This window comes from Oryx dammah, unplaced genomic scaffold (genome assembly GCF_014754425.2).
Source record: "Oryx dammah isolate SB20612 unplaced genomic scaffold, SCBI_Odam_1.1 HiC_scaffold_15, whole genome shotgun sequence".
Lineage (NCBI taxonomy): Eukaryota > Metazoa > Chordata > Mammalia > Artiodactyla > Bovidae > Oryx > Oryx dammah.
In genome coordinates this window covers 39,331,371-39,345,751 of record NW_024070199.1, presented here as the reverse complement: position 1 = coordinate 39,345,751, position 14,381 = coordinate 39,331,371, and the positions used below count along the sequence as shown (strand labels likewise).

The 14,381-nt window shown below is 47.4% G+C and overlaps 1 protein-coding gene across 2 annotated transcripts in view; it reads left to right on the top strand.

Moving 5' to 3' along the window:
• Positions 1 to 14,381, top strand: part of AHNAK (AHNAK nucleoprotein) — an 81,934-nt gene extending 67,553 nt beyond the window's left edge. For both annotated transcript variants that reach the window (XM_040256018.1, XM_040256017.1), the window contains one exon: positions 14,067 to 14,381. In XM_040256018.1, coding sequence (XP_040111952.1) covers positions 14,067 to 14,120 — 54 coding nt within the window. In that variant the 3' untranslated portion in view covers positions 14,121 to 14,381. The remainder of the gene's footprint in view (positions 1 to 14,066) is intronic.

Here is a 14,381-nt window from a genome sequence, read left to right as displayed (position 1 = left end):
AACCACATGGGCTGGTGCAAGGGAACTGGGCTAATAAAGCCAACCCCGGCCAGAGATGGACTTTTAATAGGGTGCTCAGCCAGCATCCGCCACGCCTTCCCTGGTTGCCATGGTTACTGACCTGGGCACCTGGTTCTCTCTCTCTGTTGCTGCTGCCTCTCCAGCTCAGGTCTGGGTGACCCTGTTCCCTCCTGGCAGTGTTCCATGACAGCTTCTCTGAGGTCACCTCCTGGACTCGCTGGTTTTGTTTTTGCTCCTGCTGAGCAGAGGCAGACTCCACAAGTGGCAAAATGAAGGATGAACTGGAGGGATCAGAGGCCAGGAGATGGTTGAAAGTCTCCAGGGGAGACAGGTGAGAGCTGGAAGGACCCCAGCCATGGGAAGGGAGAGAGGACAGCTTTAAGACATGTTCTGAGTTTAGAACTGATAAGATGTGGCAGTCTAACACATGAGAAGAGAGACGAAGTGAAAAGGAAATGATAGTTCTAACTTGAATGGCCCTATTGCGTTCTTGGAGCTTCACTGGTGGCTCAGTAGTAAAGGAGATGTGGCTTTGATCCTCGGATCGGGAGGATCCCCTGGAGATGAAAATGGCAACCCACTCCAGTATTCTTGCCAGGGAAATCCCAAGGACAGAGGAACCTGGCGGTCCATGGGATCTCCAGGTTCATGGGGTCGCAGAAGAGTCGGATACAACGTAGTGACTGAACAACAACATTTCTATTCTTACTATGCTTCACTCAGTGGATCTCATTCACTCTTGTGGCTTTAAAGACCCTGTGTAGGCTGTTCATCTCCAAATTCTCAGTTCCTTGAGCCCTAACTTTGCCCTCTTCACCTGGATGTCTCTGAGGCGTTTCAAACTCAGCATTTCCAAAATGGAGCTCCAAGAATGGCTTCCTCCCTCCTTCCCGAACCTGCTTCTCCATCTCAGTAAATGGCACTATTTTCCCTTGTGTTCGAGGTGGAGCATGTGATTGCCATCCTCCATGTCTCCCTCTTCCTCCTCTCCTGCATCTCACTCATCAGCAAGTGCCATAATGTGCACCTTGGGACCACATCACAAAGGAGATACACCTCTTCTCTCCACCTCTATTGCCACCCTCCTGGCCAAGCCACCACCGCCTCTCACCCGGGAGACTCCTGAGTCCACACGGGGTTCCCACTTCCACTCTGGCTGCAAATTCCAGCCATGATGACCTTTTAGGAACAGAAATTTGATTGCTAATCCTCTTGCCCGATGACTTCTCACCGCACCTAATGTGACAACCACCACCATCCTGTGACTTAACAAGTGTCTACCCTCGTAATCTTCATCTGACTTCCTGCCTCCCATCACTCACTTCTCTTTGGCCTCACTGGCTTCCTTGGGATCCCTATAACGTGCTGAATCTTTCCTTCTTTGGGTTCATCCTCCATGCCACTGTCTGGAATGGCCAGCTTCTTCTCATTCTTCAAACTTCAGCATAAATGTTGCCTGTCTGATCACTGTCCAAGACCAAAGGAGACGCCACAACCTTCTCAACATCCTCTTTAGCCAGTCATTTCACCAAGAGCACTCACTGGTCACAACTTCGCATTTTTATTTATTCATCTTGTTTATTTTTTGTCTCTTCACCTGAGTGTCAAGTCTGTGAGGGAAACCTGGCCCATAGAAGGTGCCAACAGGTATTTGTTGAATTGATGAACAGGTGACTGATGGGGGTATGCACGTAGGGAACACAGAGGGCCAGGACAACACTAATTTTCAAGGGGGGTGGTGGAGGGGCTGTCAAGGGGACCTAGAGAATGAGGGATAGGAAGGTAGAGTCAGTAAGAGGAGAGGGGTGACACATTGGTAGGGGACCCTTTTGGCTACAGCTAACAGCAAATCTGCCCAGTGATGATGTAGACAAGAGGGATTTATTTTTAGTTTTAAAAATTGAAGTACAGTTAATTTACAGTATTGTGTAAGTTTCAGGTGTATAGCACAAAGATTCAGAATATATATATATACTCTTTTTCAGATTCTTTTCCCTTATAGGTTATTACATCATATTAAGTAGAGTTCCCTGAATTATACAGTAAGTCCTTGTTGCTTATCTCTTTTATACACAGCAGTGTGTATATGTTAATCCCAGTTTCCTAATTTATCCCTCCCGTTCCAGTTCCAGTTCAGTTGCTCTGTTGTGTCTGACTCTTTGCGACCTTATGAACCACAGCATGCCAGGAGTCGCTGGTTTTGTTTTTGTCCATTACCAACTCCCAGAGTTTACTCAAACACGTGTCCATTGAGTCGGTGATGCCATCCAACCATCTCATCCTCTGTTGTCCCCTTTTCTTCTTGACTTCAATCTTTCCCAGCATCAGGGTCTTTTCAAATGAGTCAGCTCTTTGCATCAGGTGGCCAAAGTATTGGAATTTCAGCTTCAGCATCAGTTCTTTCAGTGAATATTCAGGACTGATCTCCTTTAGGATGGACTGGTTGGATCTCCTTGCAGTCCAAGGGACTCTCAAGAGTCTTCTCCAACACCACAGTTCAAAAGCATCAGTTCTTTGGCACTCAGCTTTCTTTATAGTCCAACTCTCACATCCATACATGACTACTGGAAAAACCATAGCCTTGACTAGACGGACCTTTGTTGGCAAAGTAATGTCTTTACCTTTTAATATGCTGTCTAGGTTGGTCATAACTTTCCTTCCAAGGAGTAAGCGTCTTTTAATCCCTCCACCCACCCCCTTTGGTAGCCCTAAGTTTGCTTCTCTGTCTGTGAGTAAGAGGGATTATTTTTCTTGTGGTTAAGATGGTCAGTAGTAGATCTCTGGTCAATGTCACCGAGGTCCTCTTGACCTTTCCTCAGCTTCAGGAATCACATTCTCACATGGCTAAGTTCAAAGACAGGACACAGAGCCGCCTGGACAGAGCAGGCAACAGCATCTTGTCCTCATGTCTCCCTCTTATTTGTGGGGGTGGGTGGTGGTGGAGGGTTGTCCCTAGAAGACCCCAGCTGATCTCCATCTATGTCCCACTGGTCAGAAAGGACCCATGTTGCTGCTGGACTAGAAGCTGAAATAAAAGAATCTCCTTCCTGTGTTTGAACCAAGTTGGGAGTCTGCCAGCTAAGGAGAAGGGAAATGGCTTTGAATAGGCAACAAGCAGTGCTTGCCCCACGTACCTCTTGCAAGGAAAAATCTTTTCTGTTGGGTTCATTGCCAAAGGAAGTCAAATGGAATGGGTGTTGAGAAGTGGCTGTGAGCTTCAATGCTTCTAGACAAAAAGTGACTCTTGAGAGGCAGTTCCCATTGAGTAGCCAGGCTGAGTTGTAAACGGCAGGGGCCTTAGGAATCCCCAGGGAGAAGTTCAGGAGATGAAAGTGGGCTACTGGGAAGTTTGGAGTTCAAGGTAAGAGGAGAGATGGGACCTCTCTGGGCACAGGAGGCAGACACAGGAATTTTCATTCGAGGCATACTTGAAGGTATGTATAAGCAGAGCAGAAGAAGCCAGCAGGAAAGAGAGAATAAGGATTTTGAAGCAAGATTGCAGTTGATTACTGTGCCTTGAAAGAAACCAGGGGTTGAGATCACTGCACAAGAGGTGCCGGCTATTACTGGAACACAGGGGAGGTTTTACTGAAAAGACTCAGATGCCTTCTGAGACTGGAGGTGGGCAGGATGGTGAAGACCCCCGGGGGAATGAAATTTCCTTATTTCCCTTGATATGACCATGGGCTTATTTAGAAATTGAATCCGTAACCCTGATCTTTACATCAACTTTTGTCTTAACATTTGATATAATAGACTCTCAAGAGGTCTCCTTGGACTGGCAAGGAGATCATGCCAATCAATCCTAAAGGAAATCAACCCTGAATATCCATTGGAAGGACTGATGCTGAAGCTCCAATACTTTGGCCACTTCGTGCGAAGAGTTGACTCATTGGAAAAGACCCTGATGCTGGGAAAGATTAAAGGCAAAAGGAGAAGGGAGCCGGAGAGGATAAGATGGTTAAATAACATGATTAGATAACATCGCTGACTCAATGGACTTGGAATTTGAGCAAACTCCCGGAGATAGTGAAGGACAGAGGAGCCTGGAGTCCATGGGGTTGCAAAGAGTCGGACTTGACTTAACGACTGAAAAACAGCAACATACCAGACTCTAAAGAAACAGATCACACTTGTGTGATCGTACACTGGAGAGTCCAAGAACAAAGCCTATCCTTGGATTTTCTTGTTCAGATGGGCGCAGCAGCCCAGGACATGGTCAGAGGCACGGCTACTGCACAGTAAGATCCCGAGGGTGGAGGTCACTGCACACACAGCATGGGGCTGTCAGATCCTGAAGCCAGTGGCCAGCAGGGTGGACAGAGAGAGCTGTGGGCTGGACAGAGAGGCCTTGGGATGCAGGTCCAGGCCCATCACGGACGAGCTGGGATTCGCTGGCACCTTCCAAGCCTGACACCATGTGCAGGGCTGTGGGTCATGGCGCCCGGCTCCTCCCTCCGCTGCCCACAGTTAGAGAACTTGCTGGCTCCACACACGGGTTAAGGGAATGCCTCCCTGCCCCCTCCCCACCCCTCTCTGGGGAGTCGTGACCCTACTCAGTAGCCCCTGGAATAGAAGAGTGTTTTTCTTCCCCATTAGCCCTGGTCCGTCACTCCTGGCATCTTTCCCCTTTGTTTGGGGGAATGGTGGCACAGCGCCCAGCTAGTAGGACTGGGAGCCAAACCTCTCTCCTCTGTTTATTCCAATCGTAGCTATGGCTGCAGCAGAAAGCAAACAGCAGTTTGACTAGAGGCAAGAGCCCAGTATTCCACAACATTGGAGGCTCGTGTCTGCTTACATAGGAGGCATAGAACACATTATGTTAAAATGAATATTAGCCCCAACAGGAAAAAAAAATGCATTTTTAAGGGAAAGTTCTTAGCAGGAGTGTGTGTCTGCTGAGTTGGTAAGATTGATACCTCCTCAAAAACTCCTTCGTGTCCATCCCCAGCCCGTGCTGTCTCTGGGGTGTGGGTTCTGAAGGGAATACATCTGTCCAGGGATCACCCTCCTTATCCAGCACCTGGGGTAAGACTTTGGGCTTCATACACATCTCACGGAGTCGCTGGGGGAGGCTGACGTTGGTGAGAAGTGAGGAGCAGGATGGTCTGATCCCGTCAAACCTGCCACATTGGATCAGTCCAGCCCCGTTGGCTGGGTTGCGTGGACCCCACTTCATCATCTCTAAGAGGGGACTCATGATAATTTCTCCCCCACAGGGTGGCTATGGGGAGAGTCAGTGAGTTTATACCTGGGAAGTGCTTAGACGGGTGCCCAGAGGGAATCAGTCACTCAGTCAATAAACACAGGGTGCCTGGAGCTTGTCTCTGTTGTGCCTTGCGGGAAGGAAGCTCCAGACGTGCCCTCAAGGAACCACCAGCATCTCAGTGGAGGAGGAAAATGGACGCCGTGGACAGCAGCAGGGAACAGCGAGGCCTGGGGAACCAGCCCTTCCCGTGGAGTGGCTGTCCTGGAGGGCCTGCAGCTGCTGGGTGGGGTGCACTGTCAGCCAGCCTCGCTGCTTAATCTCCTGGCAGCCGAAGCAGGGAGAGAGGAGAATCTGGTATTCATCGTATGGTTGTTTCTAATTTCCTTCTGCTTTCGAGATCCTCTTCTGCGAGAGAACAATGCCCTGAGAGGCTCAGGCTTCCTCTGCTGGGCACCCGCCCAGCTCTGGGGGAGGTGGCGCCCAGGAGCCAGCCAGACACTTGCAGGCCAATGACATCTGATTCCCATCTTCTGAGAAATCTCTGGGGACGGTGGGGTTTGGTGACTGGTTCGAATCCCCTCCTGTTATTTGTCATTATATCCCTGGGGCTTGGAGTGAGTCCTCCGGATCTCATTTATGAGTATTCTCTGAAAACGTTCCCTATTTGCCCAGGAAGGACAGTCCTTCGTGTCCCACCAGGAAAGCAGTATCACCGGAGGCTGGCTGAGCAGAGCAGGCTGTCGAACCCACGGCTCTTGAGACGAGAGCCACAAGCCTGCTCCGTGCCACCGTGTCCCCAGGAAGAGGGGGGAGAGGCCAGGGCCTTTGGGCACATCGTCCAGCTCACAGAACAGTGCTGGGGAGAGACCCTCAGCGGGGGACCCCTGGGGCTGGCATGGCCCCAGCCGCAGAAGTCCAGCTAGGGGCAGAACGCCCAGGACCATGTCCAAAGAAAATGGGGTGGGGTTTCCTCATTCCTTTCTGTTGTCACACTTGGCCTCTTACTTGTGGATTTGAGTATATTTATCAGCCTTGCTGGGTTACTCTTTCATCACCAGAAAACAGAGAGAATCCTAAAATAGTGACCCACATGTGGAAAGGGGCAGAGACGGCAGAGAGCTATTTGACTCTGATCTTCAAGACTGTTGAGAAAGAGGCTCTGAGGATGGCAGGTGGGAATAAGAGGAGTGAGGGGACAGCCCAGGTCTTCAAGGTCTTCAAGGGGTCAGCAAAGGTCAGCTGTTCTCAAGATGAGATGAGACCAGAGCAAGCTTGCCTCCATGTAAGTCACTCTGGTGCTATCGTCAGAATTTCTGTCACATCCACATACCGTCATTTGCTATTTGGTTGATAGCTGTCTTTAAGTAGGTTTACTTTAAAAACCTTACGTTTAGGGCTTCCCAGGTGGCACAGTGGTAAAGAATCCCCCTGCCAATGCAGGAGACCCAGGAGATGCAGGGTTCCATCCCTGGGTGCGGAAGATCCCCTGGAGAAGGAAATGGCAACCCACTCCAGTGATCTTGCCTAGAGAATCCCGTGGACAGAGAAGCCTGGTGGGCGACCGTCCATGACGTCACAAAAGAGTCGGACACGAAAGAACCCGCCTTGCAATGCAAGGGACACTGGTTTGATCCCTGGTCCAGGAAGATCCCACATGCCGTGGAGCAACTAAGCCGGGCGCCACAGCCCTGAGCCTGTGCTCCAGAGCTGGTGCTCGGCAACAAGAGAAGTCATGGTAATGAGAGGCCTGCAAGCAGCAACAAAGACCTAGAGCAGCCGTGACATAAATAAATTAATTAAGAAAATAAATGTTAAAACTTACATTTAATTACAAAAAACCTTCATATCACTACCATAAATGAAACCTGGAAGTTTTCTAGTAAGCACTGAAACAAAGTCTTAACTGCTAAAGTAAAAATGTTCATCATGTCCCACTGAAATCTTGAGCACCACCCAGGGCTTTGTGTAGGTTCTTGGCGTAGGCTTTAAAAAATATATTATTTATTTAAATTTATATTTGATTTACTATTTATTAATTTTGCCCCTGACACTCATATTTTGGGATCTCAGTTCCCCATCCAGGGATTTAATCTGGGCCCTCAGTAGTGAAAGTGCAGAATCCCAACCACCAGACCAACAGGGAACTCCCTTTAATTTATTTTTATTAAAAAAAAATTAAATTGAAGTATAGTTGATTGACAATATTGTGTTAGTTTCTGGTGTAAAGCAAAGTGATCAGTTATACATATAAATATATATTCTTTTTCAGATTCTTTTCCATTATGGTTTATTGGACCCGCAAAGAGTCGGACACGACTAAGCGACTTTACTACATTACTTTACTATATGATACTGAATATAGTTCGTGCTATATAGTAAGACCTTGTTGTTTATCTATTTTATATATGGTAGTTTGTATTTGCTAATCCTAAACTCCTCATTTATTGCTCCCCCATCCCCTGCCCCCTTTGGTAACCAAACTTTGGTAAGTTTGTTTTTCTCCTGTGCCTGTGAGTCTATTTTGTAAATAAGTTTGTTTCTATCACATTTAAAATTCCACATATAAGTGATATCCTGTGATACTGGTCTTTCTCTGACTTACTTCACTTAGAATGATAATAGTCTCTAGGTCCTTCCATGCTGCACAAATGGCATTATCGCATTCTTTTGCATGGCCGAGTAGTATTCCACTGTATATCTATAGGGATAGATATATAGCTACAGGGATAGGCGTTTACACACCAGAGTGCCTCCACACTTGTCTGAGGGGGTGAGGTTGACATGGGCTACAGTCGGAGGGGGGTGATTTGTGTTGCCTTGTGACTCCATAAAGATGCCCCATGAGAGCACCCCAATGCTTGACCAAGGTTTCCTTGGGATCCGTATCAGCATCTCCAACATGGGAGAATGACAGCGTCTCCTTCAGAGGCTGGGGGAGGAGGGACTGAATTCATGTATTCACAGGCCGTTTAGAACAGTGTCCAGGGCATAGTAAGCGCTCAACAGGTGTTAACACCTACCGTGTGACTTGGGAGATTCTGACCGAGGGCTCTCCCAAGCCATCTGCCTGCCTGGAGACAGGCCAGGACTGACACGGTCTCAGGGCTCCCTCCTGCTTTCATGGATCTCTTGCTCTGTAACTTCTCCACTGGGACAGGTGTGGCCAGGTGGCCTGACCTTCAGTTCCCTCATAATTATAGGATTAAGCTAAGATTAGTCATATATATATATGTGACTTACAGCATTAGTCATCATGAAACACCCTCGCTGAAATTGTGGTCATCTATGTCCACTGGAAGCGCTGGCGTGGGCTGCCAGGGACCGGCACTCCTGACCCCATGCTGGGGGCTTGCCGGTTCTGGTTCTGCACCTCCATCTGACCAGTACTGGGCTGTTTCTGGAATGGGGCTCGTGGCTTGGAGAGAGAAAGGAGCTGTGGGAAGCAATCCCAGGTTCCCTGGTGGGACTGGAAATTGTGCTTCAGGCCGGGGAATTTTGATTTCCTCTGTGGCCTGGCACTTGCCTTCCCCTCCCCCAACCCACCCCTTATTCCTTTTTTCGCCTCTGATGCATCCTCCCCTCCCCCCACTCAGATCTGTTTCCTCATCTGTAAAAGCGGGGGTTGCACTAGATCATATCTGAGGCCGCTGTGAGCTTGAAAAAGCTATGATTCACCTCCCAGCCACCCTCTCACTTTTCCTGTGGGTTTCTTGATTGACAGGGAGAAGAAAGGTAGGAAAAAGAGAAACAGGGAGAGTCCTGCATCCTCCAGTGTAGAGACCCCCACCCACCAGCACAAGAGTATCTCGTCCAAAGTGAAAACAGGACTGAGGCTGAGAAATGCTGCTTTTAGAGATGGAGAGACAGAAGGGAAGAAATGATTTAAAAGACAAACGTATAACAAATGCCCCCAGTTGATAAATGGCTAGATAATGAAAGGGAAATTTCAGGGAGCAAAGGAATGCATGGGCAAAAGGTTTTTAGAGGGGAAGAGGAGGGTGTGCTTGCAAGGTGATCACTGTGGGGGGTGTGAGTGTGAGCTGCTGGGCCCACGCTGAGCGGGACTGCCATCTCCTCCTCCGTGAGTCACTCTAAAAGATGCTGCTCCTCTCTTAGGGGCTTCTCCAGTGAAATCTCAGCAGCACAGCCAGTCAGCAAGGGTGCCTGCTGATGCCGCCAAAGAGCAGGCTGGACAGTCCCAAGACCTAGGCAGTCATTACCGCCTGAGCATTATCATGGGAGCCGGCCATGCTTCACTGATGTTTCCTGTGAGAACTTTGCTCCTCATTGAATTAACAATCAGTCTCCAACTCGACAGGAAGATACCGCGAACATGAGATTATTAAAAGAAATTAATATAGAGTATCTTCATGACTGTGGAGGTGGGCAAACATTTCTGAAAGAGAACACCAAAAAGCACTTCTTAACCATAGAAGAAAACTAGATAAATTGGTCTTTATCAAAATTAAAAGCGTCTCTTCATCAAAGTGAAAGTGAAGTCGCTCAGTCGCGTCTGACTCTTTGGGACCCCTGTAGACTGTAGCCTACCAGGTTCCTCCGTCTATGTGATTTTCCAGGCAAGAGTACTAAAGTGGGTTGCCATTTCCTTCTCCAGGGGATCTTCCCGACCTAGGGATCGAACCCCGATCTCCTGCATTTCAAGCAGGCACTTTACCCTCTGAGCCACCAGGGCGCTTCATCAAAAGCACTGTTAAAAACATGAAAAGAGGAAAACTCTAATTAGAAAAGATACGTGCACCCCCAGTGTTCACAGCAGTCTTATTCGTAATAGCCAAGGCATGGAAGCAACCTAAGTGTCTACTGACAGATGAATGGCTAAACAAATGTGGTATACACACACAATGGAATATTACTCAGCTGTAAAAAGAATGAAATAATGCCATTTGCAGCTTCATGGATGACCTAGAGATTATCAAACTAAGTGAGGTAAATCAGACAAGGAAATGTAAATATATGTTATCACTTATATGTGGGATCTAAAAGAATGATACAAGTGAACTTATTTACCAAATGGAAATAGACTCACAGACATGGAAAACGAACTTTTCGTTACCAAAGGGGAAAGGGAAGGAGGAACAAATTAGGAGCTTGGGGTTGACAGATATACATTGCTATGTATCAAATAGATAACCATAGCACAGGGAACTATACTCAATATTTCATAATAACCTATAATGGAAAAGTATATGAAAAAAAAATCTGACTCACTTTGCTGTATGCCTGAAACTAACATAACGTAGTAAATCAACTTCAAGTAAAAAAATAAAATTTTAAAAAGAAACTTTAAAAACATGAAATGGAAAGTCTCAGTTTTGGAAGAAGATAGGTGCAATATATATATATCTGTACATATATCATTTCCAGAGTAAATGAAGAACCAGTATAAGTCAATAAGAAAAAGGCAAACAACCCAATAAAAGCTGAGCAAAAACCTTACAGACACGCACAGAAGAGCATGTACAGATGGCCAAATAAACTATGAAAAGGGGCTCAATATCATTACTCATCAGGAAAATGCAAATTAAAACCACAAAGGGATACCTCTGCACAGCCACCAGAAATACTAAAATAAGAGTGAATGCCAGGTGCCACTAAAGACGTGGAACCACTGAAACTACCGTGCATTGCTGTGGGGGATACAGAGATAGCATAGCCTCTTCGGAACACTGGCGGATTCTAGTAAACTTAAAGCTATGCCTACTCTTGAATCCAGTAATTCCACTCACAGGTATATATAACCCGTGCCTGAGCTGACCAAAAATTATGTGCAGAGTGTTCAAAGGAGCCACTGCCCAATCCCATCAATAGAAGACTGGAAACAGTGATTGTGGCACAGCCATACGATGGGGTGCCACACACGCCACCAGGACAGACTGCACGTTGTCTGCATCCATTCATCTCCAATTCAGCGCAGCTCAGTTCAGTCGCTCAGTCATGTCCAACTCTTGCGACCTCATGGACTGCAGCACACCAGGCTTCCCTGTCCATCACCAACTTCCAGAGCTTGCCCAAACTCATGTCCATCGAGTCAGTGATGCCATCCAACTATCTCACCCTCTGTCATCCCCTTCTCCTCTCGCTTTCGATCTTTCCCAGCATCAGGGTCTTTTCCAATGAGTCAGTTCTTCGCATCAAGTGGCCAAAGTAAAGTCTTTTTAAAGTGGAGTTTCAGCTTTAGCATCAGTCCTTCCAATGAATATTCAGGACTGATTTCCTTTAGGACGGACTGGTTGGATCTCCTTGCAGTCCAAGGGACTCTCAAGAATCTTCTCCAACACCACAGTTCAAAAGCATCAATTCTGGGGCACTCAACTTTCTTTATAGTCCAATCCCACATCCATACATGACTATTGGAAAAACCATAGCTTTGGCTAGACATCTGAAGTTCAGGGAGAAGCAAAGAGAAACTATGATGAGTCTGATGATGGTTGTGTTTGGTGGGTATATGGAATGAGAAGGTGCAGGAGGGAACTTTGGAGGGAGACAGAAATCGTTTGTATACGGACTGGGGTGGTGGGTATATACGTGCATATAAGTGTAGATGATTATCAAGTAGATGAATGCATTCTATGTACTTTTTACATGTGATGCTTTGGTTTAAAAAAAATGAAAAGGAATGCAGATTCTCATGTCCAAGGGAAGTAATAACAGCAATAATAATGTATTAAAAACACTTTATATGTACCAGGAGCTTCATATAGATTATTTCACTTCATCCACCCAAAGTCCCCTTTGGCCAGGTAACTATGCTCATTTTACAGATGAGGAAACTGAGGCTCAGAGAGGTTCACTAGCTTGTCTGAGACTCCCAGCTGGTAGGCGCAGGGGTCAGGACTTGAACTCCACAATCAGAATTCTTGCCACTGCCCGGGGATCAAACCCATACCCCCTGCATTGGAATCACGGAATCTTAACTGCTGGGCAGCCAGGGAAGTCCTTAGATACCAAATCTTACAGAGAATTTCAGGGCTTTCCAGGTGGCACTAGTGGTAAAGAACCCATCTGCCAATGCGAGAGACGTGGGTTCCATCCCTGGTTCGAGAAGATCCCCTGGAGGAGGGCACGGCAACCCACTCCAGTATTCTTGCCTAGAGAATCCCATGGCCAGAGGAACTGGGAGGGCTATAGTCCATAGGGTCGCAAAGAGTTGGGCACGACTGAAGCGACTTAGCACAGCACAGCACATAGAGAACTTCATCATGTATCCTGATATTCCAGGAACTGAAATCCCTTTTTCTTCTTTTTAAAATCTCTTTCATGCATCCTTTCCATGAATTTGTTCCAATCGGAAGAAGAAAGAACTCATGGTTTCCTACCCTGCCAGTTCATCCTAACTGTTCTGTGTTGTAAATTCTCTGAGAATGAAGTACTGATTACTGGCCATAGCAATCTGTATTGTGAGCCAAGCTTGAACTCTAGCTGTGCTTCCCTTAAACTGTGAGGCTCTCAGGAAATTTCTCAAAGCCCTTATTTCTTTGTCTGTACAAAAGAGACTGCGGTACTTACCTTATAGTCTCATTGAGAGGGTAAATCGAGGTCGTACGTAAGAAGTTCTCAGCTCAGTGTCAGCCCCATAGCAAGCGCTCAGAAGAAGGTGGTGTAGAAATGTTAGAGTTTTCCCTTTACTGATTCCCTTTCAATAATTCCCTCCAACACTGTTATTATTTTTCATTTTTGGGCCAGGATGCACAGCATGTGGGATCTTTGTTCTCCCAACCTGGGATTGAATCTGCACCCCTACATTGGAAGTATGGAATCTTAACCACTGGACTTCCAGGGAAGTCCCTCAACTTTCTTAAAAAGACTTTACTCCTCTCAACCATTCAACACATGTTTGGGGGAAAAAAAGTTATGCTAATGATTTCTTCACAAAGTGGAGATACAGAGAGAAGGGGGCAGAATCGTAGTGCTTCAGTGAGGGAGAAGATATGGAGGTCATTTTCAACCAGATTGATCAGCAAGATGGTATTATTTGTGTGGACCTTCAAAAACGGGTAGGATTTGCACCTACAGAGAGAACGGAGGTCATTCTAAGTCAGGGGAGGGAGAAGGAGGGGGTACCTAGAAGAGGTGGGATTGGGGGAGAGTGAGCCCACCGGGTGAGTGCCTAAGATTTATGTTGAGACAGTGGAAGATCAAGTTGGAAAGGAAGACTGGTCCACCAAGAAGGCTGGGCATTTTCTAGAGGAACTGATGTCGTGGAACATTCTTGAGCAGGGGGTGGGGTGTGCAGACCCACGTGGGAGATGAAATCAGCTCGGCCACAGGTAGAGATGAGTGGAGGGGGTGGGATGGAAGGAGGGTGCTGGTAGATGGCAAAGGGGGAGTGAGGACTCAAGTCTGGGAGCTCCTCTCTGGTGTGTAGGAAGCAGGAAGAAAGTTGGTTTGGAGACGATGATGAGAGGCTCCTTAATGGCTAAGACCAGAGGTCGCGCATCTCACCCCGCCCCGGTTCCTCACCACCTTCGGCCCGCTGTTGGCTCGTTCTCAAGAACACACTGTCCTCTCTGGCCTCAGACTTGCTCGGGGCACACGAAGGACAGACCCTGCCTTTCTCCGGGCTTCCTTTCTACCCCTGCCACATGGGAACCCGCAGAGGGAGGCGTGTCAAGACCAAAACAGATTCCACTGTGGAATGGCTTCCAAACTGACCCCTCCCAAAGGCAAGCATTTGTTAGGATGCTCTTCCAAGGGATGAGGGGGAGCATTTTTTTTCTTCAGCCTGTGCACAGTTAACTAGAAAGCCCTCCTGATTTCGTGGGGAGATGCAAACTGTGTTTTGAATAAAAATCCCTGTGCTATTGTTGTTTTACAGGGCTGTAGCCGAGGCCAGGAAGAAACCCGCCCCCTCCGAAGGTTGTTTTTGTGACGGTTCTTCGGAGCATTGTTCTAAAAATGGGAAATTACATATTGCCAAAGGAAACAAACACCTGCAGTTAAAGGAATACCTTCCACGAGGTGGCTGTTAGCGCCCCGGCCAGTTCTAGAGGCAGGACTGCTGAGTGCCAGCTCTTTCTGGTACATTTCGTCACTTCCCAGGGGAGCGGGTTTGTAACCAGAGTGGGCTTTGGTGACAGGGCTTAGGTGATGGTTCCTCACTTATTTACTCAATAAACATCTATCGAGCATC